General features: G+C 46.3%; 1 protein-coding gene across 1 annotated transcript; it reads left to right on the top strand.

Annotated features, from left to right (window-relative positions):
• Nucleotides 1-13: 13 nt before the first annotated feature.
• On the top strand, nucleotides 14-27,956 carry sema5bb (sema domain, seven thrombospondin repeats (type 1 and type 1-like), transmembrane domain (TM) and short cytoplasmic domain, (semaphorin) 5Bb; the record flags this gene model as incomplete). The annotated part of the gene is given in 17 exon segments (XM_042318188.1): nucleotides 14-556; nucleotides 683-755; nucleotides 1,271-1,437; nucleotides 3,397-3,581; nucleotides 10,556-10,699; nucleotides 10,990-11,137; nucleotides 11,415-11,640; nucleotides 13,685-13,762; nucleotides 14,048-14,072; nucleotides 14,204-14,325; nucleotides 14,485-14,556; nucleotides 21,186-21,356; nucleotides 21,685-21,708; nucleotides 21,711-21,833; nucleotides 22,060-22,098; nucleotides 24,525-24,730; nucleotides 25,842-27,956. Coding segments are annotated over 17 exon segments (2,532 nt in total), but the record flags the coding sequence as incomplete, so codon positions are not given.

Below are 27,956 nucleotides of genomic sequence, written 5' to 3' on the forward strand. Positions count from 1 at the left end.
CTGTGCCTGTCAGACAGGGGCTGCCCTAACCTGTCAGACAGGGTCCTACGGTAGAGAGGCTGCGGTAGAGAGGCTGTCCTCACCTGTGCCTGTCAGGGTCCACAGGGTCCTACAGGGTCCTACGGTAGAGAGGCTGTCCTCACCTGTGCCTGTCAGACAGGGTCCTACGGTAGAGAGGCTGTCCTCACCTGTGCCTGTCAGACAGGGTCCTACGGTAGAAAGGCTGTCCTCACCTGTGCCTGTCAGACAGGGTCCTACGGTAGAGAGGCTGTCCTCACCTGTGCCTGTCAGACAGGGTCCTACGGTAGAGAGGCTGTCCTCACCTGTGCCTGTCAGACAGGGTCCTACGGTAGAGAGGCTGTCCTCACCTGTGCCTGTCAGACAGGGCTGTCCTCACCACCTGTCAGACAGGGTCCCTGTCAGACAGGGTCCGACGGTTAAAAGGCTGTCCTCACCTGTGCCTGTCAGACAGGGGTCCTCACCTGTGAGAGGGCTGTGTCAGACAGGGTCCTACGGTAAAAAGGCCTCACCTGTGCCTGTCAGACAGAGTCTTATGGTAGGGAGAGGCTGCCCACCTGTGCCTGAGGGTCCTTAGAGAGGCTGTCCTCACCTGTGCCTGTCAGACAGGGACATAGAGAGGCTGCATCAGGGTTGTAGGCTGTCCTCACCTGTGCCTGTCCAGGGTTATGGGGCTGTCTGCCTGTCAGAGGGCACAGAGGCTGTCCTCACCTGTGCCTTTCAGACAGGGTCCTACGGTAGAGAGGCTGTCCTCATCTCCAGTCTTTTAGAAGGCTGCCCATTGAGTCCATCATTGTATCTGTCCCATTATTCTTCTGAGGCCATCTCCATTTTGAAGTAGTCCACGTTCTTCTTCTACTACTTCTATAAATTAGTAAACACTAGAGTCCTGTACCAATTTCTATTTCTATGGGCTGCCCTGACCTGTGCCTTTTCACAAACACGTTGTCAAACAGCATTCCTAAGCTAGGGGGTTCCCTTCCCGGGGTCTCTGACAACTTCTTTTCATTAACAATCCTGGATTTAATGACTGAAATTAGCTTGTGTTTTTTCTGGAGCATACAAACACTTAGCTGCAGTGAAGCGTGTTGTATGGCCTTACAGTGGAGTGTATGTCAGAGTCCTTCTTGACGTGTCAACACCTCAACTAGCACCAGTCTGATACTGTATGGGTTCTATTGGGGGAGAGCTGTTTTCCTAGCTTTACGCTAACATGTTGTTGAGTGAGTTGAGATGTGAGGTGTTTTTCCAGTGCTGTCCCTCTCCACTGACTGCTGTCTTCGTGCCCTGGGGTCCTACAGGCACTGCCTGGACGCCCGAGACCCCTACTGTGGCTGGGACCGTAAGCAGAAGCGTTGCACCACCATCGAGGACAGTTCCAACATGAGCCAGTGGAGCCAGAATATCACTGAGTGCCCGGTAAGGGTCACACACACACCTCATATCATATGTAACATACACACACACCTCATATGTAACATACACACACACACCTCATATCATATGTAACACACACACCTCATATCATATGTAACATACACACACACCTCATATGTAACATACACACACACACCTCATATCATATGTAACATACACACCTCATATGTAACACACACACACCTCATATGTAACACACACACCTCATATCATACACACACACCTCATACACACACACCTCATATCTATCACCACACACCTCATATGTAACACACACACACACACACACACCTCATATCTATCACACACACACACACACACATATGTACACACACACCTCACCTCATATCATATGTAACACACACATATCATATGTAACACACACACACACACACACACACACACCTCATATGTAACACACACACACCTCATATGTATCATATGTAACACACACACACCTCATATGTAACACACACACACCTCATATGTAACATACACACCTCATATGTAACACACACCTCATCATTTGTAACACACACACACCTCATATCTATCACACACACCTCATATCATATGTAACACACACACACCTCATATCACACACACACATACACACACACACACACACACACACACACACACACACACACACACACACACACACACACACACACACACACCTCATATCTATCACACACACACCTCATATCATATGTAACACACACACACCTCATATGTATCACACACACCTCATATGTATCACACACACACACCTCATATGTAACATACACACACATTTTGTTTTCATGAAATATCAGAACTTTTTGGAGTGTAAAAATGTTTGACCATTAAAAATCCTATTTTCCCTAACCCCTAAACCTACTACCAACCTTAACCCCAAAAACCCTAACCCTAACCTTATACCAAACCCTTAAACCTAAACCTAACCATAACACCAAAAGCCTGAATCTAACCTTTAAGCTTAAAATAGCATTTGAACAAATTCAGGTGTTCCTACCTTTTCAGGACATTCAGGTGAAATGTTAGGGGTCCTGATAATGTAGGAAAAAAACAAACACAACACACACACACACACACACACACACACACACACACACACACACACACACACACACACACACACACACACACACACACACACACACACATTAATTTACTTTCCCCACACACCTTCCCCTCTCTCCTACCACCTTCCCCTCTCTCCTACCACATTCCCCTCTCTCCTACCACCTTCCCCTCCTCCTACCACCTTCCCCCTCTCCTACCACTTTCCCCCTCTCCTACCCCTTCCCTCTCTCCTACCACCTTCCCACTTACCACCTTCCCCTCTCTCCTACCACCTTCCCCTCTCTCCTACCACTTTCCCCTCTCTCCTACCACTTTCCCCTCTCTCCTACCACCTATCCTACCACTCCCCCCTCCTCTCCTACCACCTTCCCCTCTCTCCTCCCCTCTATCCTACCACCTACCCCTCTCTCCTACCACTTTCCCTCTATCCTACCACTCTCCTACCACCTTCCCCTCTATCCTACCACCTACCCCTCTCCTACCACTTTCCCCTCTATCCTACCACCCTCTCTCCTACCACCTTCCCTCTATCCTACCACCTACCCCTATCTCCTACCACTTTCCCCTCTATCCTACCACCTACCCCTCTCTCCTACCACTTTCCCCTCTATCCTACCACTTTCCCCTCTCTCCTACCACCTTCCCCTCTATCCTACCACTTTCCCCTCTCTCCTACCACCTACCCCTATCTCCTACCACTTTCCCCTCTCTCCTACCACTTCCCCCTCTCCTACCACTTTCCCCTCTCTCCTACCACCTTCCCCTTTGTCCTACCACTTTTCCCCATTAGCCACCATTCTGACCCAATCTCTGATTGGTCCCTTCTGATGCTGAACTCCTGCCCGCTCACAGGTAAGGAACCTGACCCAGGACGGTGGCTTCAGCCCCTGGGCGCCATGGCAACCCTGTAACCATGACGACAGGGAGGGAGCCAGCACCAGTTGCGCGTGTCGCTCACGCTCTTGTAACAGTCCAGTCCCTCAGTGTGGAGGCTCCAACTGCAAGGGCCCCACCATCCAGGTGGCCAACTGTTCCAGGTACTGTAGAGGAAGAAGACAAGAGAAGCTACAGTCTACTATTCATCATTCAGTACCAAACATCATAACGGTTACTGACTTCCCAAAAGTGGAATAGTCATGACCGTCAGCAGAGTCAGAGTATGTTTCCTGGAGCTTTTGGGGATTATCAAGTCCCTCATTTGAGCACCTGATTCCCGTTTTTTGTTCCAGTTGGGCTGACGCGCGTTTGAGTTTCCAGCATGTTAACAAACTGTCAGTATATTTGACAGAAGGTATTGTACATGTTGTCCTTAAATGGATCTCTAGACAAAGACAAGTAGTAGCATGAGACTTCAGACCAGCAGCAGACAAGCACACGTAGACTCAGCAATGTTTGTTCTATTCTTGATGAGTTCTATTCTTCTGCTTTCAGAGAGTTTACATTAGACTTCCAACTACCAGACAGTGTTGACATGATCTCAGAGGAAACTCAAGTAGTAGAATCAGACCAGCAGCAGCAGAGTCCAACTACCAGACAGTGTTGACATGATCTCAGAGGAAACTCAAGTAGTAGAATCAGACCAGCAGCAGCAGAGTCCAACTACCAGACAGTGTTGACATGTTCTCAGAGGAAACTCAAGTAGTAGAATCAGACCAGAAGCAGCAGAGTCCAACTACCAGACAGTGTTGACATGTTCTCAGAGGAAACTCAAGTAGTAGAAATCAGACCAGCAGCAGAGTCCAACTACCAGACAGTGTTGACATGTTCTCAGAGGAAACTCAAGTAGTAGAATCAGACCAGCAGCAGAGTCCAACTACCAGACAGTGTTGACATGTTCTCAGAGGAAACTCAAGTAGTAGAATCAGACCAGCAGCAGAGTCCAACTACCAGACAGTGTTGACATGTTCTCAGAGGAAACTCAAGGACTCCCTTGCCCTCTATTATCAGAGGTTTCCCTCATTAGGCAAAAGAGATTGGATTTATCTAGAGAGTGAGTTGAAAACCAAAGGACTGTCACCTCTCAGTATAGCGTGTGTGTGTGTGTGTGTGTGTGTGTGTGTGTGTGTGTGTGTGTGTGTGTGTGTGTGTGTGTGTGTGTGTGTGTGTGTGTGTGTGTGTGTGTGTGTGTGTGTGTGTGTGTGTGTGTGTGTGCGTGCGTGCGTGCGGCTTTACTATCCTTATGGGGACCAGAAGTTCTCACAAGGATAGTAAAACAAGGAAAATTCAGACAAGTGGGGACATTTTGCAAGTCCCCACAATGAAAAAGGATATTTTAGGCTTTCGGTTAGGATTAGAATTAGGGTTAGGGGTTAGGATTAGGGTTGGTTTTGGGGTTAAGGGAAATAGGATTTTGAATTGGACTCCATAAATTGGGTGCGTTTGTGTGTGTGTTATTAGAGAGATTACGCTCTTCACTGGTGACTTCCTGTTGCTTACTTTACTGTGTTACTATGCAGGAGAGAGACGGAGGTGCTGAAATTAAATTCTCTTTTACAGGAAGCACCAATTTAATTAGAAGGGAAGCTCCACCGGCCTGAAGCACTTAAACACATTAGATAGATTTTTTTATGCCTCAGCCCAGTCAGCTTCCCAGACAAGCACACGTTGCCTCAGCCCAGTCAGCTTCCCAGACAAGCACACGTTGCCTCAGCCCAGTCAGCTTCCCAGACAAGCACATGTTGCCTCAGCCCAGTCAGCTTCCCAGACAAGCACACGTTGCCTCAGCCCAGTCAGCTTCCCAGACAACGTTGCCTCAGCCCAGTCAGCTTCCCAGACAAGCACATGTTGCCTCAGCCCAGCTTGTTGCCTCAGCCCAGTCAGCTTCCCAGACAAGCACATGTTGCCTCAGCCCAGTCAGCTTCCCAGACAAGCACACGTTGCCTCCGCCCAGTCAGCTTCCCAGACAAGCACATGTTGCCTCAGCCCAGTCAGCTTCCCAACAAGCACACGTTGCCTCAGCCCAGTCAGCTTCCCAGACAAGCACATGTTGCCTCAGCCCAGTCAGCTTCCCAGACAAGCACACGTTGCCTCAGCCCAGTCAGCTTCCCAGACAAGCACACGTTGCCTCAGCCCAGTCAGCTTCCCAGACAAGCACACGTTGCCTCAGCCCAGTCAGCTTCCCAGACAAGCACACGTTGCCTCAGCCCAGTCAGCTTCCCAGACAAGCACATGTTGCCTCAGCCCAGTCAGCTTCCCAGACAAGCCTCAGCCCAGTCAGTCCCAGACAAGCACACGTTGCCTCAGCCCAGTCAGCTTCCCAGACAAGCACACGTTGCCTCAGCCCAGTCAGCTTCCCAGACAAGCACATGTTGCCTCAGCCCAGTCAGCTTCCCAGACAAGCACACGTTGCCTCAGCCCAGTCAGCTTCCCAGACAAGCACATGTTGCCTCAGCCCAGTCAGCTTCCCAGACAAGCACATGTTGCCTCAGCAATGTTTGTTCTGTTCTTCTATTCTTCTGCTTTCATAGAGTTTACAATAGACAAGACTGTTAGAGTTTACAATAGACAAGACACAGTTTACAATAGACAAGACTGTTAGAGACAATACACAAGACTGTTAGAGTTTACAATAGACAAGACTGTTAGAGTTTACCCAGACAAGACTGTTAGAGTTTACAGACAAGTCAGTTTACAATAGACAAGACTGTTAGAGTTTACAATAGACTAGGCTATTAGAGTTTACAATAGACAAGACTGTTCTACAATAGACAAGACTGTTAGAGTTTACAATAGACTAGGCTATTAGAGTTTACAATAGACAAGACTGTTAGAGTTTACAATAGACTAGCTATTAGAGTTTACAATAGACAATACTGTTAGAGTTTACAATAGACAAGACTGTTAGAGTTTACAATAGACAAGACTGTTAGAGTTTACAATAGACTAGGCTATTAGAGTTTACAATAGACAAGGCTATTAGAGTTTACAATAGACAAGGCTGTGTTGTGTCTTTACTATCATTAACTGAAGACTGATTGTTTTTTATCAAAGATTCTCTGTAATGAGTTATTACGTGATCAACTGATTAATCACGTAACTAATTAACTAGGAAGTCGGGGCACCAAGGAAAACTATTCAGATTACAAAGTTATCATTTCCTAAAATAACTTTTCAGATATTTTATCTGATCAATTAGTCTTCGAATTAATTAATTATTTACTTTACCTCACGTTAGTCTCATTCCAAACGTCGTAAATTGTTGGTTATCTGCACGAACCCAGTCTTCACTATGAGTCATCCATACATCAATTGTCTTAAATAATTTATTTATTACTAACTAAGTAATTCACAGAAATGCATAAACAAACAAACAAACAAACAAGGTAAATGTAATGAAATGAGAATGTGCCCTAGTGGGCTAAACCGGCATGGCGGCTTGTTAGACAAAAGGGGAAGTGGGGGTCGAGTAAGAAGTCAACACAGAGTGATAATTATAACAATTGAAATGCTAATCCTTCACACATGAACGCTCACTCATTCGGGAACAATTGCAATCAATATATATATTTACGCTCAGTGTGTCGTCTTGATCGCTTGTGAAAAGTTCATTTATTTTGTAGAATTGTCTGTCTCTCCCTCTCTCTCTCGGTTGTGGTTAGAGGGGATTGTTCAGAGTGACATTCGTTATAGATGGTTGTCGGTGGTTGTCGTTCTTCGCGTTCAATGATACCGAATTCCTAGCTGCAGACTAGTTATCAATATCAAAGACTTGTTCTTATTCTGTCGGTATCGATAGTCTAAGAGTTTAACCACGTGGTATGGTTAAAAGATTCAGCAATGGTCTACAACCTTTGTCCTCCTGATGGAGAAAAACATGTTCTGCAACCTTTAGCCATCTTGTAATTCGGTCTGCTGATCGAAAACCAGAGTGGGGGATTTATTGGGAATGGCAGAAAAGGGCTGTCCCAGGATGTCTGACCCTAACTGGGCTCAGGGGCGGTCCAGGATGTCTGACCCTAACTGAGCTCAGGGGCGGTCCAGGATGTCTGACCCTAACTGGGCTCAGGGGCGGTCCTCTGATTTAGTTCAAATCCAATTCCCTTTTTGAGTTTTCCTTCATTAAACAGTCCAAAATCACATCTTAACATTGTGTAAACAGTATCAGACTCACTCATTCATCTTATACAACAATTAGATGTACTAACAGATATAGCCCTCGGTTCTCCCCAGACCTGACTGCTCTTAACCAACACAAAAACATCCTATGGCGTTCTGCATTAGCATCGAACAGCCCCCGTGATATGCAGCTTTTCAGGGAAGCTAGAAACCAATATACACAGGCAGTTAGAAAAGGCAAGGCTAGCTTTTTCAAGCAGAAATTTGCTTCCTGCAACACTAACTCAAAAAAGTTCTGGGACACTGTAAAGTCCATGGAGAATAAGAACACCTCCTCCCAGCTGCCCACTGCACTGAAGATAGGAAACACTGTCACCACTGATAAATCCACTATAATTGAGAATTTCAATAAGCATTTTTCTTCCACCTGGCTACCCCTACCCCGGTCAACAGCACTGCACCCCCCACAGCAACTCGCCCAAGCCTTCCCCATTTCTCCTTCTCCCAAATCCAGTCAGCTGAAGTTCTGAAAGAGCTGCAAAATCTGGACCCCTACAAATCAGCCGGGCTAGACAATCTGGACCCTTTCTTTCTAAAATTATCAGCCGAAATTGTTGCCACCCCTATTACTAGCCTATTCAACCTCTCTTTCGTGTCGTCTGAGCCAAGTCAACAAACAGATTACCGACCATTTCGAATCTCACCATACCCTCTCTGCTATGCAATCTGGTTTCAGAACTGGTCATGGGTGCACCTCAGCCACGCTCAAGGTCTTAAACGATATCATAACCGCCATCGATAAGAAACATTACTGTTCAGCCGTATTCATTAATCTGGCCAAGGCTTTCGACTCTGTCAATCACCACATCCTCATCGGCAGACTCGACAGCCTTGGTTTCTCAAATGATTGCCTCGCCTGGTTCACCAACTACTTCTCTGATAGAGTTAAGTGTGTCAAATCGGAGGGTCTGTTGTCCGGACCTCTGGCAGTCTCTACGGGGGTGCCACAGGGTTCAATTCTTGGGCCGACTCTCTTCTCTGTATACATCAATGATGTCGCTCTTGCTGCTGGTGAGTCTCTGATCCACCTCTACGCAGACGACACCATTCTGTATAATTCTGGCCCTTCTTTGGACACTGTGTTAACAACCCTCCAGGCAAGCTTCAATGCCATACAACTCTCCTTCCGTAGCCTCCAATTGCTCTTAAATACAAGTAAAACTAAATGCATGCTCTTCAACCGATCGCTGCCTGCACCTGCCCGCCTGTCCAACATCACTACTCTGGACGGCTCTGACTTAGAATACGTGGACAACTACAAATACCTAGGTGTCTGGTAAGACTGTAAACTCTCCTTCCAGACCCACATCAAACATCTCCAATCCAAAGTTAAATCTAGAATTGGCTTCCTATTTCGCAACAAAGCATCCTTCACTCATGCTGCCAAACATACCCTTGTAAAACTGACCATCCTACCAATCCTCGACTTCGGCGATGTAATTTACAAAATAGCCTCCAATACCCTACTCAACAAATTGGATGCAGTCTATCACAGTGCCATCCATTTTGTCACCAAAGCCCCATATACTACCCACCATTGCGACCTGTACGCTCTCGTTGGCTGGCCCTCGCTTCATACTCGTCGCCAAACCCACTGGCTCCATGTCATCTACAAGACCCTGCTAAGTAAAGTCCCCCTTATCTCAGCTCGCTGGTCACCATAGCATCACCCACCTGTAGCACGCGCTCCAGCAGGTGTATCTCTCTGGTCACCCCCAAAACCAATTCTTCCTTTGGCCGCCTCTCCTTCCAGTTCTCTGCTGCCAATGACTGGAACGAACTACAAAAATCTCTGAAACTGGAAACACTTATCTCCCTCACTAGCTTCAAGCACCAGCTGTCAGAGCAGCTCACAAATTACTGCACCTGTACATAGCCCACCTATAATTTAGCCCAAACAACTACCTCTTTCCCTACTGTATTTAATTAATTTATTTATTTTGCTCCTTTGCACCCCATTATTTTTATTTCTACTTTGCACATTCTTCCACTGCAAATCTACCATTCCAGTGTTTTACTTGCTATATTGTATTTACTTTGCCACCATGGTCTTTTTTTTGCCTTTACCTCCCTTCTCACCTCATTTGCTCACATCGTATATAGACTTGTTTCTACTGTATTATTGACTGTATGTTTGTTTTACTCCATGTGTAACTCTGTGTTGTTGTATCTGTCGAACTGCTTTGCTTTATCTTGGCCAGTTCGCAACTTGTTCTCAACTTGCCTACCTGGTTAAATAAAGGTGAAATAAAATAAAATAAAAGATGTAAACCTCATATCTGGGGCTATTATATAAACAGCGTTATGGTAATGTGGCCACACCGTCTCCCAAGTTGTGACAAACGGACCCGTTCGTAGCTGGATTCTTCACCGATCTTTTATACTTTCTCCGGAACATGAAATTTGTTCGTACCTCAAGTTCTGTGAGGTGGAAGGATATCCTTTGTTCTCCATGAAAATCTACTCTCTCTATACTGTGTGTCCATGAGGAGATCCTCAGGAATTTACGACGTCTCTCTGACCACAGCAACCTAGTTGATGGAGGAAAGGGGGAGGCAGGGAGAGGGGGATGGGCTTGCTATACCCAAAGAGGCCAACGTCATGACAGCTGTTAGAGTTTACAATAGACTAGGCTATTAGAGTCTTAGGTGAATCTGTGTGTCTTCCCAGTTGTTCTAAGTTTCTCTCTCTCTCTGTCTCTCTCTCTCTGTCTGTCTCTATCTCTGTCGCTGTCTCTCTCTCTCTCTCTCTCTCTGTCTCTCTCTCTCTCTGTCTGTCTCTCTGTCTCTCTCTCTCTCTCTCTGTCTCTCTCTCTGTCTCTGTCCGTCTCTGTCTCTCTGTCTCTGTCCGTCTCTCTCCGTCTCTCTCTGTCTCTATGTCTCTCTGTCTCCTCTAGGAACGGAGGCTGGACCCCCTGGTCCACCTGGGGTCAGTGCAGCACCAGCTGTGGCATCGGGTACGAGGTGCGCCAGCGCTCCTGCAACAACCCCTCCCCCCGGCATGGGGGGCGTGTCTGTGTGGGACAAGGCCGAGACGAGAGGTGAGACAGAGGGACTCAATGCAGTACATACAGTCAGGTTCACCTTCAGTCAGGTTCATCTTCAGTCAGGTTCACATTCAGTCAGGTTCACATTCAGTCAGGTTCACATTCAGTCAGGTTCACATTGTCAGGTTTTCTTGTGGATGTTGTAGACCCTCGTTCAGCGTTGCAATGCCCTGAAATGGTGCACATATTGTAAAGCAGTGGTTCACCTTCTCTTACAGAGACCACCAGGCAGAAAGAGTAGGACTGCAGGTTTACCGTGTGCTTGTGTGTGTGTGTGTGTGTAGGCTGTGCAATGAGAAGAGCCCATGTCCCCTGCCTGTGTTCTGGTCGTCTTGGGGCTCCTGGTCTCAGTGCAGTGCAGAATGTGGAGGAGGGGTCCATTCCCGGGTCAGGAGCTGTGAGAAGGGGAACACCTGCCCAGGATGTGCTCTGGTACACACACACACACACACACACACACACACACACACACACACACACACACACACACACACACACACACACACACACACACACACACACCCCCAAAGGCATCCTTTACTACAACTTTCTCACAGATAACACCCTTATTTGATCTAGTGAATGGCATCTTTCATTATTCATTTATCATAGCCTGAGGATGAACAGTCAGGTTGGAGCTGACATATCCTCTCTCCTTTTCATACATCCTTCAATCCTCTCTCCTCTTCCCTAAAACACACTCCCTTAGGAGTACAAGACCTGTAACCTGGAGGCGTGTCCGGAGGTCCGTCGCAACACCCCCTGGACCCCCTGGATGCCGGTGAATGTGACCCAGGACGGGGCCCGCCAGGAGCAGAGGACCCGCTACACCTGCAGGGCCCTCCTTCCAGACCCTCATCAGCTGCAGCTGGGCAAGAAGAAGGTGGAGACCCGCGTCTGCCCCAACGACGGCACCGCCGCCTGTGAGACTGAAGGTAAGTCTGAGGCCGTCCCACTCATACATATGTACTGGACATACACTCACACACTTTCTCCATACACCTTTCCACACCCCTTCTAAAGAACCAAGGACAGACAGACAGAGTGACAGACAGACAGACAGACAGACAGACAGACAGACAGACAGACAGGCAGACAGGCAGACAGGCAGACAGGCAGGCAGGCAGGCAGACAGGCAGGCAGGCAGGCAGGCAGATGGACAGACAGACAGACAGACAGACAGACAGACAGACAGACAGACAGACAGACAGACAGACAGACAGACAGACAGACAGACAGACAGACAGACAGACAGACAGACAGACAGACAGACAGACAGGAAAGCCTGCTAAGCCTCTGATGTTATGCAGTGGGCTGTGGTTTTTAACCGGCCAGCTGGGATGACCCATGCTGTGCTCACTGGGGCGAGACGATCTGGGCGGTCGTACCCAGCGACAGGCTCCCCGGGGTGAGGTAGGTGTCACAGTCCACAGCCTCTCATTGATTTAAAGGTCAGACAGGCAGGCAGAACGCCTCTCCTGCTGACAGTAACTAGACGGGGGAGAAGGGTGTGTGTGTGTGTGTGTGCATATTTAAGACAGGCTCCATGTAAAGCAAGGCATATAGAGAGGATGTGTTTGCGACGATTTGCAGATTACAGAGCAACCGCGTGGTCACCGGGCCGAAACACCATGTCACAGGCTTTCACCGGGCCTAAACACCATGTCACAGGCTGTCACTGGGCCTAAACACCATGTCACAGGCTGTCACCGGGCCTAAACACAATGTCACAGGCTTTCACCGGGCCTAAACACCATGTCACAGGCTGTCACTGGGCCTAAACACCATGTCACAGGCTGTCACCGGGCCTAAACACAATGTCACAGGCAGTCACCGGGCCTAAACACCATGTCACAGGCTGTCACTGGGCCTAAACACCATGTCACAGGCTGTCACTGGGCCTAAACACCATGTCACAGGCTGTCACGGGCCTAAACACAATGTCACAGGCTGTCACCGGGCCTAAACACCATGTCACAGGCTGTCACTGGGCCTAAACACCATGTCACAGGCTGTCACCGGGCCTAAACACCATGTCACAGGCTGTCACGGGCCTAAACACCATGTCACAGGCTGTCACCGGGCCTAAACACCATGTCACAGGCTGTCACTGGGCCTAAACACCATGTCACAGGCTGTCACTGGGCCTAAACACCATGTCACAGGCTGTCACTGGGCCTAAACACCATGTCACAGGCTGTCACTGGGCCTAAACACCATGTCACTGGGCCTAAACACCAGGCTGTCACCGGGCCTAAACACCATGTCACAGGCTGTCACTGGGCCTAAACACCATGTCACAGGCTGTCACTGGGCTGTCACCTAAACACCATGTCACAGGCTGTCACTGGGCCTAAACACCATGTCACAGGCTGTCACTGGGCCTAAACACCATGTCACAGGCTGCCTAAACACCGGGCCTAAACACAATGTCACAGGCTGTCACCAGGCCTAAACACAATGTCACACAGGCTGCTGGGCCTAAACTCATGTCACAGGCTGTCACTGGGCCTAAACACCATGTAACATGGGCAGTCATGGGAAAACACTGATGTCACAGGCTTTCACTGGGCCAGAAAAACACCATGTCAGGCTGTCATTCATTCATTGGTCATAAACATAATTTAGGTGTCAGGTGTTGCTGGGCTTTCACTTTTCAAAGAGTTCATCTGGGCCTAAACACCATGTCACAGGCTGTCACTGGGCCTAAACACCATGTCACAGGCTTCAATGGGCCCAGATTCTAAACAGCCATGTCAATGAGGCTGCCTCTGCACTCTTAGAACCATGTCACAGGCTGTCACTGTTATTTAAACACCATGTCACAGGCTTCAGGGCCAAAGACCATTGTTTCACAGGCTGTTCTCCTACCATACACATTGGGAAAACACCATGTTTGTCTTTGGGAAGTAAAACCATGTCATTGTAAATCACCTTCTGTGTTGTAATGTCTCATGTATGAGTATATCTGTGGTTCAGCTCTGGTTGAAGACTTGGTCAGAGCCAGTGGAGGAGGCAGACTAGTGGGAGACATCTGGCCGACAGTACCAGGGGCAGGTGAAATATTACTGCTGCCCTGGTTTCACACCTCCACAGAAAATAAAGAGCTTTCAATTCATTATTGAAGTCATTTCCATAATTTAGGTGACATGTTGCTTTTCTTTCACTTTTCAAAGAGTTCATCTGGAACCAACCCAGATTTTACCCCACGGTTGAATGTTTGGCCAGATTCTAACTGCCACAGCCATGTAATACCAGGAAGGAACTCCCAGCCCTAGAACCAGGTAAGACATTGTCTGTTATTTCATTCCAGTGCCTTAGTGGATCCCCATTGTTTACCAGGACTGCAACTCCCAGCCCTGCCCAGGTAAAACAACATATTTTTGACTTTCCAGTGCCAGTAGTGTAAATCCCCAGTGGATGTACCAGGACTACAACTCCCAGCCCAGCCCAGGTAAGACACTGACTCAGAGCCAGTGCCTGTAGTGGATCCCCCAGGTGGTACCAGGACTGGGAACTCCCAGCCCTGCTCCCAGGTGCCAAAGACACTCCGACGCAAGCCAGTGCCTGTAGTGGATCCCCAGTGGAGTACCAGGACTACAACTCCCAGCCCTGCCCAGGTAAGACACTGACTACTCCAGTGCCTGTAGTGGATCCCCAGTGGAGTACCAGGACTACAACTCCCAGCCCTGCCCAGGTAAGACACTGACTACTCCAGTGCCTGTAGTGGATCCCCAGTGGAGTACCAGGACTACAACTCCCAGCCCTGCCCAGGTAAGACACTGACTACTCCAGTGCCTGTAGTGGATCCCCAGTGGAGTACCAGGACTACAACTCCCAGCCCTGCCCAGGTAAGACACTGACTACTCCAGTGCTACTGTATATCTGCTCAAATACTGTACTGATCAATTCACCTAACGGGCAGTGTAGAACCGAGATTGGGATTCCTTCAAAGCTGACAATAGCTTTTTAAAGGCAATTTCCCCCACGTTCTCGGAGATCGCATTCATGGTAAAAGCTACTTAAGCGTAAATGGCCTTTAACAGTCTGTAGTGAAAAACAAACTGGTATAATAAACATGAATAAAATGTTTTGTTTTCATGTGCAGAAAAACATGTTAAAAAAAACTCAGTATCTGGATAAATAGTTAACCCCTTACACTTGTGGGCCTTTATGGATTGGGCTAAATTGAAATGTTTCTTACAGAAGAAATATGGAAAGTATATGCAAAACCATGGCAGCAATTAAAAGGGAAAGGTTTGGAGATGATGGGAAAATGATGACTAAAGTTGAGGACACAACAGTTCACCTGACTGACACAAGACTGAATCCAATTTATGTGCATTTTACATTTACTCTACTTTTTGCCGCATTTGTTGATAACAAAAACATTTTTTAAATCAAAGAAGTGTCAACTATAAGGCACTATTTTTAGCTCTCCTTGTTGTTTTGTTTGGAACACAACCCTGCATCCCTCCTTCACACATTTACTGTTGTTGTTTTGTTTGGAACACAACCTGCATCCCTCCTTTACACAATTACTGTTGTTGTTTTGTTTGGAACACAACCTGCATCCCTCCTTTACACAATTACTGTTGTTGTTTTGTTTGGAACACAACCTGCATCCCTCCTTCACACAATTACTGTTGTTGTTTTGTTTGGAACACAACCTGCATCCCTCCTTCACACAATTACTGTTGTTGTTTTGTTTGGAACACAACCTGCATCCCTCCTTCACACAATTACTGTTGTTGTTTTGTTTGGAACACAACCTGCATCCCTCCTTCACACAATTACTGTTGTTGTTTTGTTTTGCATCCCTCCTTCACACAATTACTGTTGTTGTTTTGTTTGGAACACAACCTGCATCCCTCCTTCACACAATTACTGTTGTTGTTTTGTTTGGAACACAACCTGCATCCCTCCTTCACACAATTACTGTTGTTGTTTTGTTTGGAACACAACCTGCATCCCTCCTTCACACAATTACTGTTGTTGTTTTGTTTGGAACACAACCTGCATCCCTCCTTTACACAATTACTGTTGTTTTCGCATTCCAAAAACAGTCCATTATAAATCACAATCTGGGTCAGATGGGCATCATTTGAAAGCTTGTTCTACTGCCAACATGACTAGCTAAATTATAAAATACGTTAGGTTTTCACAAGGCAATTCAGAGAAGCAGGTCATCGTTTTGATGCGTATAGAATGGAGTCATGAACAGTGGTGTTAAGTACTGAAGTAAAAATACTTTAAAGGACTACTTAAGTAGTTTTTTGGGGTATCTGTACTTTACTATTTATATTTTTGACAACTTTTGCTTTTACTCCAATACATTCCTAGAGAAAATAATGTACTTTTTACTCCATACATTTTCCTTAGCACCCAAAATTACTAGTTACATTTTGAATGCTTTGCAGGACAGGAAAATGGTCTAATTCATGCACTTATCAAGAGAACATCCTTGGTCATCCCTACTGCCTCTGATCTGGCAGACTCACTAAACACAAATGTTTAGTTTGTAAATTATGTCTGAGTGTTGAAGTGTGCCCCTGGCTATCCATAAATGTAAAAAAAACAAGAAAATCGTGCCGTCAGGTTTGCTTAATATTAGGAATTTGAAATTATTTATACTTTTACTTTTGATACCTACAGTTGAAGTCGGAAGTTTACATACACCTTAGCCAAATACATTTAAACTCAGATTTTCACAATTCCTGACATTTAATACTAGTAAAAATCCCTGTCTTAGGTCAGTTAGGATCACCACTTTATTTTAAGAATGTGAAATGTCAGAATAATAGTAGAGAGAATTATTTATTTCAGCTTTTATTTCTTTCATCATGGGTAGCCTTCCACAAGCTACCCACAATAAGTTGGGTGAATTTTGGCCCATTCCTCCCAACAGAGCTGGTGTAACTGAGTCAGGTTTGTAGGCCTCCTTGCTCGCACACGCTTTTTCAGTTCTGCCCACAAATTTTATTTCGGATTGAGGTCAGGGCTTTGTGATGGCCACTCCAATACCTTGACTTTGTTGTCCTTAAGCCATAACTTTGGAAGTATGCTTGGGGTCATTGTCAATTTGGAAGACCCATTTGCGACCAAGCTTTAACTGATTTAACTCAAGACTGATGTCTTGAGATGTTGCTTCAATATATCCACATAATTTTCTTCCCTCATGATGCCATCTATTTTGTGTACCCCCATTACATGATGCTGCCACCCCTGTGCTTCAAGGTTGGGATGGGATGTTCTTTGGCTTGCAAGCCTCCCCCTTTTTCCTCCAAACGTAACGACGGTTATTATGGCCAAACAGTTCTATTTTTGTTTCATCAGACCAGAGGACATTTCTCCAAAAAGTTCGATCTTTGTCCCCATGTGCAGTTGCAAACCGTAGTCTGGCTTTTCTTATGGCGGTTTTGGGGCAGTGGCTTCTTCCTTGCTGAGCGGCCTTTCGGGTTGTGTCGATATAGGACTCGTTTTACTGTGGATATAGATACTTTTGTACCTGTTTCCTCCAGCATCTTCACAGGGTCCTTTGCTGTTGATCTGGGATTGATTTGCACTTTTCGAACCAAAGTATGTTCATCTCTAGGAGACAGAACGCGTCTCCTTCCTGAGCGGTATACGACTGCGTGGTCCCATGGTGTTTATACTTGCGTACTATTGTTTGTACAGATTTGTACCTTCAGGCATTTGGATGAACCAGACAAGGATGAACCAGACTTGTGGAGGTCTACAATTTTTTTTCTGAGGTCTTGGCTGATTTCTTTTCATTTTCCCATGATGTCAAGCAAAGAGGCACTGAGTTTGAAGGTAGGCCTTGAAATATATCCACAGGTACACCTCCAATTGACTCAAATTATGTAAATTAGTCTATCAGAAGCTTCTAAAGCCATGACAAGCTTCTGGAATTTCCAATCTGTTTAAAGGCACAGTCAACTTAGTGTACGTAAACTTCTGACCCACTGGAATTGTGATACAGTGAATTAATCTGTCTTTAAGCAATTGTTGGAATAATTACTTGTGTCATGCACAAAGTAGATGTCCTAACCGACTTGCCAAAACTATAGTTTGTTAACAAGAAATTTGTGGAGTGGTTGAAAAATGACTGTTAATGACTCCAACCTAAGTGTATGTAAACTTCCGACTGCGATTACATTTACTTTTGATACTGAAGTACATTTAAGACCAAATACTTTTAGACTTTTACTGGGTGACTTTCACTTTTACTTCATTTTCTTTGAAGGTATCGATATTTTTACTCAAGTATGACAATTGGGTACTTTTTCCACCACTGGTCATGAATGTATTCTGCTGCGTGGTCCACGGAACATGTTTACAATGTAACTAACACAGACTCATTCTGTTCAGGACAACCCAGGGTATAACACAGACTCATTCTGTTCAGGACAACCCAGGGTATAATCACTAACACAGACTCATTCTGTTTGTAACTAACACCCAGTCATCTTGTAACTAACACAGACTCATTCTGTTCAGGACAGGGTATAACCCAGGACAACACTCATTCTGTCATCATGGGTAACTAACATAGACTCATTCTGTTCAGGACAACCCAGGGTATAACACAGACTCATTCTGTTCAGGACAACAGGGTATCACTCATTCTGTTCAGGACAACCCAGGGTATAACACAGACTCATTCTGTTCAGGACAACCCAGGGTATAACACAGACTCATTCTGTTCAGGACAACCCAGGGTATACTCATTCTGTTCAGGACAACCCAGGGTATAACACAGACTCATTCTGTTCAGGACAACCCAGGGTATAACACAGACTCATTCTGTTCAGGACAACCCAGGGTATAACACAGACTCATTCTGTTCAGGACAACCCAGGGTATAACGCCATGTCATCTTGTAACTAACATAGACTCATTCTGTTCAGGACAACCCAGGGTATAACACAGACTCATTCTGTTCAGGACAACCCAGGGTATAACACCATGTCATCTTGTAACTAACAAAGACTCATTCTGTTCAGGACAACCCATGTCATCTCATAACTAACATAGACTCATTCTGTTCAGGACAACCCAGGGTATAATGCCATGTCATCTTGTAACTAACACAGACTCATTCTGTTCAGGACAACCCAGGGTATAACACAGACTCATTCTGTTCAGGACAACCCAGGGTATAACACAGACTCATTCTGTTCAGGACAACCCAGGGTATAACTAACAGACTCATTCTGTTCAGGACAACCCAGGGTATAACACCATGTCATCTTGTAACTAACACAGACTCATTCTGTTCAGGACTCACAGGACCCAGGGTATAACACCATGTCATCTTGTAACAGACTCATTCTGTTCAGGACAACCCAGGGTATAACACAGACTCATTCTGTTCAGGACAGACTCATTCTGTTCAGGACAACCCAGGGTATAACACCATGTCAGGGTATAACACAGACTCATTCTGTTCAGGACAACCCAGGGTCATAACCCATGTCACAGTACTCATTCTGTTCAGGACAACCCAGGGTATAACACCACTCATTCTGTTCAGGACAACCCAGGGTATACTCATTCTGTTCAGGACAACCCATGTCATCTTGTAACTAACATAGGCTCATTCTGTTCAGGACAACCCATAACTAACAGACTCATTCTGTTCAGGACAACCCAGGGTATAACACCATGTCATCTTGTCACTAACCCAGGGTAGACTCATCAGGACAACCCAGGGTATCATCATTTGTAGGACAACCCTAACACAGACTCATTCTGTTCAGGACAACCCAGGGGACTCATTCTGTAACATAGGCTCATTCTGTTCAGGACAACCCAGGGTATAACACCTCATGTCATCTTGTAACTAACATAGACTCATTCTGTTCAGGACAACCCAGGGTATAACACAGACTCATTCTGTTCAGGACAACCCAGGGTATAACACAGACTCATTCTGTTCAGGACAACCCATAACACCATGTCATCTTGTAACTAACATAGGCTCATTCTGTTCAGGACAACCCATAACACAGACTCATTCTGTTCAGGACAACAGGGTATAACACAGACTCATTCTGTTCAGGACAACCCAGACTCATTCTGTTCAGGACAACCCAGGGTATAACACAGACTCATTCTGTTCAGGACAACCCAGGGTATAACACAGACTCATTCTGTAACTAACACAGACTCATTCTGTTCAGGACAACCCATGTCATCTCATAACTAACATAGACTCATTCTGTTCAGGACAACCCAGGGTATAATGCCATGTCATCTTGTAACTAACACAGACTCATTCTGTTCAGGACAACCCAGGGTATAACACAGACTCATTCTGTTCAGGACAACCCAGGGTATAACACAGACTCATTCTGTTCAGGACAACCCAGGGTATAACACAGACTCATTCTGTTCAGGACAACCCAGGGTATAACACAGACTCATTCTGTTCAGGACAACCCATGTCATCTTGTAACTAACACAGACTCATTCTGTTCAGGACAACCCAGGGACAACATTCCAGGGGTATAACACAGACTCATTCTGTTCAGGACAACCCAGGACAGACTCATTCTGTTCAGGACAACCCAGGGTATAACACAGACTCATTCTGTTCAGGACAAGACTCATTCTGTTCAGGGTATAACACAGACTCATTCTGTTCAGGACAACCCAGGGTATAACACAGACTCATTCTGTTCAGGACAACCCAGGGTATAACACAGACTCATTCTGTTCAGGACAACCCAGGGTATAACACAGACTCATTCTGTTCAGGACAACCCAGGGTATAACACAGACTCATTCTGTTCAGGACAACCCAGGGTATAACACAGACTCATTCTGTTCAGGACAACCCAGGGTATAACACAGACTCATTCTGTTCAGGACAACCCAGGGTATAACACAGACTCATTCTGTTCAGGACAACCCAGGGTATAACACAGACTCATTCTGTTCAGGACAACCCAGGGTATAACACCATGTCATCTCGTAACTAACTGTACATCAACATAGTGATCATAAACGTTGACACTATATGACATGAGTTTTATGATATGGAAATGTGAAGTGCGCATTTGGACTCACGGGTGTTTGGCTTGTATGACGTCAAAGCGGTATTTATTATAATTCTCAACCTATCCTCTTTCAAAATACATTGAGTCCTCGTAATTTACAGCATTCCCCTCACTCAGACAACAACAAATGTGAAAAAGTTGCCTAATTATCTGGAGGGATGGGGAACAACTTCTTGTTGCGCTTGGTGCACAAGTTCAGAACGTCTGTCAGTCGAAACCCATACTGTGAAGAGCAGAGCCAGAGCTGTATAACATGTTACTATACAGCCACTGTGTTCCAATGTAGGTGCTTATCAGTGTCCAAATCAGCCCTTTTCAACCTGTATACTGACTGTGAAGGACTACAGAAAATAAACCGTTTATATTTTCTATAAGAGTTTGGTGTGTGTGTGTGTGTGTGTGTGTGTGTCCAGTGAAAGGAACCTGGTCGTGCTGGGCATCATGGTCTCACTGCTCTGCCACCTGTGGAGGTGGGCACTACCAGCGTACCCGTACCTGTAGCAACCCTCCCCCCGCCAACGGAGGTGACATCTGCATCGGCCTGCACACTGAAGAGGCCCTGTGCAACACACACACCTGTGAAGGTATGCAGACTGAACAGATTCACAGATGAAAGATATGCAGCACTCAGTCATACACAGATACACAACATTCAATCATATCCTGCACAGGTACACATATTTGCAGCATTCGTTCATACAAATATTGTTTTAAAAATGTTCAGCATTCAAAGTAAGTCATTTCATTTAAAGGATGATGCATAAGTCATGTTAAGGTTATGTAGCTGCTATGCTGAGTTCACTGTGGCTTTGACTTATAGTGGTACCACAACTCATCATCCTCTCTTCTCTCCGTCCACCCTCTCCTCTCTCTCCTCCAACCCCCTCCACTCCTCATCTGCTGTTCCTCCAGGTGGCTGGCTGCCGTGGTCAGAGTGGGGGAGTGTGACGAGGACGGGCTGCAGCGTCGCAGCAGGGAGTGTGGGGAACGGGAGGCAGACCCCAGCCTGTGTCAGGGCAATGCCACCGCGAGCAGGCCCTGCCAGCCCCCCGAGGTGCCAGGTCAGTCCCCAACATTTTGAACACACTGCTAAATAGCCAGCTGACCATCACTTTATGGGCAGTGCTTGGTTGGTTTTGCTGCAGAAAATGGTACTCTGTGATTGTGGGGCGCTTTGACTCTATTGGCTGGTTGAATTGTGCATTGCAGTAACAGTCTGTTTCTCTCTTGGTTCCTCCCTATTTCTTTCCTCTTCTTCTATCTATTTCTCTCTCTGTTTCTCCGCAGTCGTTCTGCCTGGACAGGATAACGATCAGCGCTGTGGGGGTAAGTGACTTACGAGATTCCCCTCCCCCATCCCAGTGGGGGGTTACAGGGACCCCAAGGACATGGAGCGTGACTCTCGCCACCCCCTTCTTCCCCCCTCTCCACTTGTTTTACACCCTTCCCACTCCCGTTGAATCACAAATGAACCATCGCCACCCTGATTACACACAATGCTATCAGTCCTAAAAGCTTTAGGCCTAGATTCAATCAGATCAAGCGTTAACAGGCGATAGCAAATACCCGCAGCTGATATTTTGGCTGTGTCGGAGGTGTAACTGTGTTGGAGCTGTCAAATCAGGGAGCAGCTGCTGTTGATCATTGTCCAGAAGCCACACCCCTTCCCACTCGCCTTACAAGTTCACAATGACAAAGTGTAGAATGTATAGAAATAATTGCTCTCAAATCAAAAATCATTAAACAAAAATAATGAGGATTTTTATCAGCCTAATCAAGGTGTAGATTACATCTCACATTCCAGTGTTAAAACTTCTAAACAAGGCTGCAAGGGATTTCTCTTAATGCGACACCGTTCAGCCAATGGCAACGTCTGCTTTAGGAATGATGCCAAGAGCCGCTTGTGGATCTGACAGCTCTAACGCAGTTCCAACTCTGACACTGCCAAAACAACCGCTATGTGGATGTAGGCTAAAGCGGATCTGATTGAATAAAGCCTTGTTCACATTGGCAGTTTGAAGTGATTCAAAAAAAAATTTAAAATCCATATCTGGTCCGAATCGTTTTTTTTTCCTGCAGTCTGAACAGCCAAAAAGTACATGGAATCAAATATTTCAAGACATATTTCAAACCAACTTTGTAGGTGGTTTGCAATCAGATGCAAATCTGATTCCTGGCTGTGCAACTTCTGTCTGAACGGTCAAATTTGATTTATTTGGTAAATATTGTTGCTTACTAGCTAGTGGGTTGACAGTTTTGACAAGACCATGTGGAAGCTAATTAGCTTGTTAATTTAAGAACAATTTACTGAATGTGCTAGAAAGCTAAACAGCTAGCTAGCTGACGGCTGTGGCTAGCTGGCTGACGGCTGTGGCTAGCTGGCTGACGGCTGTGGCTAGCTGGATGACGGCTGTGGCTAGCTGGCTGACGGCTGTGGCTAGCTGGCTGACGGCTGTGGCTAGCTGGCTGACGGCTGTGGCTAGCTGGCTGACGGCTGTGGCTAGCTGGCTGACGGCTGTGGCTAGCTGGCTGACGGCTGTGGCTAGCTGGCTGACGGCTGTGGCTAGCTGGCTGACGGCTGTGGCTAGCTGGCTGACGGCTGTGGCTAGCTGGCTGACGGCTGTGGCTAGCTGGCTGACGGCTGTGGCTAGCTGGCTGACGGCTGTGGCTAGCTAGCTGACGGCTGTGGCTAGCTAGCTGACGGCTGTGGCTAGCTGGCTGATGGCTGTGGCTAGCTGGCTGACGGCTGTGGCTAGCTGGCTGACAGCTGTGGCTAGCTAGCTGATGGCTGTGGCTAGCCGAAAAGGATTAGTTTTAAAAGTTGGATCATGTTATCCTTTGAGGTTTTAAAAAAAGTGTTCTTCCTCTATGAATTTGAACATTCAAAACAACAGGGAGGCATTGTTGTCACCTTAGCTTGCTAGATAACTTCTGAGTGATAGGAAGCACGAGCACCACCAATCAGGCTACACCACTGCGCACACATCCGTCGTTACTATGACAACTAGCATAGCAACGTCAGGAAATGACTGCTGTCTGAACACACACAAATCTGATTTGGTCACTTGTAACTTGCTGTTTGGACAGTCAGTATTCCAAAACAGATTTGAAGAACTAATTTGAGTCTTAAGGCGTGCAGTGTGAACAAGGCTTTAGTTTCAGTATGATTCTTGGTCTTTTGAGCGGATCCTCTCATGACAAAAACATTATGGAGCTATTGCAATGTTGCGAGTAGACCTGGGTTCAAATACTATTTGTAATCTTTCCAAGACCAGGGTTCACACTTTTATATGACCAGGGTTCACACTTTTATATGACCAGGGTTCACACTTTTATATGGCCAGGGTTCACACTTTTATAGGACCAGGGTTCACACTTTTATATGACCAGGGTTCACACTTTTATATGGCCAGGGTTCACACTTTTATAGGACCAGGGTTCACACTTTTATATGACCAGGGTTCACACTTTTATATGACCAGGGTTCACACTTTTAGAAATGTTCCATTTAGCCAGGCAAGCTCAATTAAGCACAGATAAGGCATTTTAACTGATTTCAAATCGTATTTGAAACCAGGTCTGATCACTAGCTTAGCTGCACTTAGCCTTCAAAAACGGTTTGAACTCACAATTTTTAGGGAACAAGACTACATTGCCAAAGCAAGCATATTGGAACATATTAAATCAATGATGATGTAGTAAATAATACCAATAATATTCAAACTCTGTCCCTTTCTCTCTCCTCCCACCAGCCTTCTCTCTGTTCCACCTGATGGCCACGGGAGCGTTGTGTTTCTTTGCAGCGGTGGGGCTGTCGGTCCTGGTCTACGCCTACTGCCAACGACTCCACAAGCCCTCCCAGGAGTCAGCCGTCATCCACCCCACCACGCCCAACCACCTCAGCTATAAGGGCAACACGACGCCAAAGAACGAGAAGTACACCCCCATGGAGTTCAAGGTGGATTATTCCACTCTTTCTACCCCCCTTACACACAGGGAATGGAGCAATCCGTTAGGGCAGAGTCAGACCTGCAGGTTCAGATAGATAACATTGGTTTTCTTTCAAATACTTTTAATTAAGTCTGCCTGGAGTGCCAGATGGGTGGGGTTTGCACTTTTGGAACTACTCCATTGGTTCCATTGCATCAGGTCGAGCCCAATCAAGCACAGATGAAGAATTTGAAAGAAAGTAAATATTATTTGAACATAGGTCTGCTTCAAATACCAAATATCAGACCTCAAATGTTCAGGTCATTGTAGTCCTTGCTTGTCTGATTGTGCCTATTTTGCTCCTTGGTAGAATGGCAGAGAGACAGTGTCCATCCGTCCTGCCCTTGTGATGTCCCAGTGATATACCATCTGTTTGCCTCCCACTCTTTATTAATGTGTTCATTAACCTGTTAACCTATCAGAAAGGAGGGCGAGACTCACACAGCTGTGTTTGATTAATCGAGCCATTACTTGAATTAATTAACTAACGTCTGCTCTTTGGCTGTCTCCTCATACACACACACACACACACACACACACACACACACACACACACACACACACACAAACCATCCCTCATGTCCTTCCTGTGTCTGCCTCTCGCCATGGTTACCAGCGATTACCACCATGGTTTGTCTGTCTGAGACCCCCTAAAGGGATCGGTAGTCCATCTGTGTGTGATTGATCGTGTCTACTTGTTGATACAGTTTTATGTATTATACTATCTCTGTGTGATTGATCGGGTCTGTCTGTGAAGATACAGTATGATGTAACTGTGGGAGAGAATCTCAATTGCATACTCCTTGTGTCCTCTCCTCGCCTCCGTCTCAAAACCCAAAGCCAGAGGTCCCGCCCCTTGACCTTCTCCACCAATGGGTTCTGAGAAGGAGGCGAGGAGAGAGATTCTCCCTGAGTGTTAGTGGGTGGTATAGTAGGGCATTGCAGGGAAGTGGAACTGGAAACAAAAATGAGCTTTCTCATTGGACGAGATCAGGTAGCGCCTCCTGCCTTTAGAAACATTTTCTCCCATGTTGCACCTACTGAACACCCCCTGTTCTGTTCCCTTCTGTCTTCCACAGACGCTGAACAAGAACAACCTTCTCCCGGACGAGAGCTGCAACTTCTTCCCCTCGTCCCTCTCGCCCCTCCCCTCCCTCCCCCAGAATAACGTTTACACCACCACCTACTACCCAGCACCCCTGGGCAAATACGACCACCCCTTCCACCCCGACTCACCTTGCAGGAACTATATGCACCACAGTTGAGACAGGACCCCCCTCCAACTCTCTTCTCTATGGGAAGTTGGAAACACTCCTGCACCCCAGACCCTTCCCCATTTCCTATCCTCTCTCCTCTCCTCTATTGAGTGTGTACTTTGCTACAGTGAGGGGGAGCTGTGTTAACGACCGGGCAGACCCTTGAACGGGGTGTGTCCTCTCAAGGTCCGAACCATGCACGTTCTTCTCCATCACCAGTGCGGGCGGAGGTTGAACTGTCCCTGTCAACCAACAGGAGAATCATTTCGTATCATTGTGACTGTTCAGTTGATATGACTGTTTTATGACGTTGTTTTTCTACTCTACTGTGCAGTACAGCAACTCATCTCAAGATGAGGAAGTAGACTGGACCATGTGGAATGCTGGGAGTTGGAGTCTTATGAGGGAGCTGGGCTGTAGCAGCCTTATGGTTCAGTATGGAGATTCACTACTGGTGGAATCTGTTCTAAAACAACACTGTTAAAAGTCTCCTGTAAAACCCTACGGTATCAGATCACGTATATCACAAAAACCCACAGACTTCACATTTGATCTGAGGAGAATATAAGACATTGTGGCTGGTTTGTATTCGATATAGATGGCAAAGTCAACCGTTCCCAAAGGATACCGTACTGGAATATGCTGACCAAGACACCTTCCAGCTCTAAAAACCGGCTTTATGATGGTGAAAATGCAGAACTCAATGACACTGACAGTATGGGCACGTTTGTCATGCTTCTGCTCACCAACTTATTTCTCCTGTCTGTTTGGACACGCTGCATCAGATTAGCCTCATGGTCAGGTGCTCCCGCAGTGTGGACTAACAGAGAGGGGAAGAGAGTGAGGGGCTGGTACTGCTTTCATCTGAGCAGCACAAGGACTCCTGGATCATGTCCCAAATGGCACCCTATTCCCTATATAGTGCACTACTTTTGATTAGAGCCCAATTGGCCTTGGTTGTAAGGAGTGCACTATGTAGGGAATAGGGAGCCAAATGGGACGTGACCAAGGCATCTGAAGGGGTTTATAATCCTGTAACTACCTGCACCGACACCCAAAAATGACAATGGCGGCGATTCAGAGTCGATGTAAAAGGAGCAATTTTGAGAAAAAACATGTATTTTGAACAACCCAGATACTCAGCTAAGGCTCAGCGATCCTGTCTCACCACCCTCATCCCTTCAAATGGATAGCTGTCTCACTACCCTCATCCCTTCAAATGGATAGCTGTCTCACCACCCTCATCCCTTCAAATGGATAGCTGTCTCACCACCCTCATCCCTTCAAATGGTTAGCTGTCTCACCACCCTCATCCCTTCAAATGGTTAGCTGTCTCACCACCCTCATCCCTTCAAATTGATAGCTGTCTCACCACCCTCATCCCTTCAAATGGATAGCTGTCTCACCACCCTCATCCCTTCAAATTGATAGCTGTCTCACCACCCTCATCCCTTCAAATGGATAGCTGTCTCACCACCCTCATCCCTTCAAATGGATAGCTGTCTCACCACCCTCATCCCTTCAAATGGATAGCTGTCTCACCACCCTCATCCCTTCAAATGGATCGCTGTCTCACCACCCTCATCCCTTCAAATGGATAGCTGTCTCACCACCCTCATCCCTTCAAATGGATAGCTGTCTCACCACCCTCATCCCTTCAAATAGATAAAAGGATGCATCAACTTGGAAATGTGGGAAAATGATCTGTATACCAAACCTTGACGTGAAGCATGATGAATACAGTTAGTGTGTAATGGCACTGTTTCTTCAACATGCTACAGGAAAATGTGTTTGTCATGTTGGTATGATGAAATGTGTATTGAATGGTGGCAGATAAGGTCATCACCTGGATTACAATACTGGATCACTCAGCACCTCCTCCACTAGATCACAATACTGGATCACTCAGCACCTCCTCCACTAGATCACAATACTGGA

The sequence above is a fragment of the Oncorhynchus tshawytscha genome, unplaced genomic scaffold, assembly GCF_018296145.1.
Source record: "Oncorhynchus tshawytscha isolate Ot180627B unplaced genomic scaffold, Otsh_v2.0 Un_contig_3761_pilon_pilon, whole genome shotgun sequence".
Taxonomy (NCBI): domain Eukaryota; kingdom Metazoa; phylum Chordata; class Actinopteri; order Salmoniformes; family Salmonidae; genus Oncorhynchus; species Oncorhynchus tshawytscha.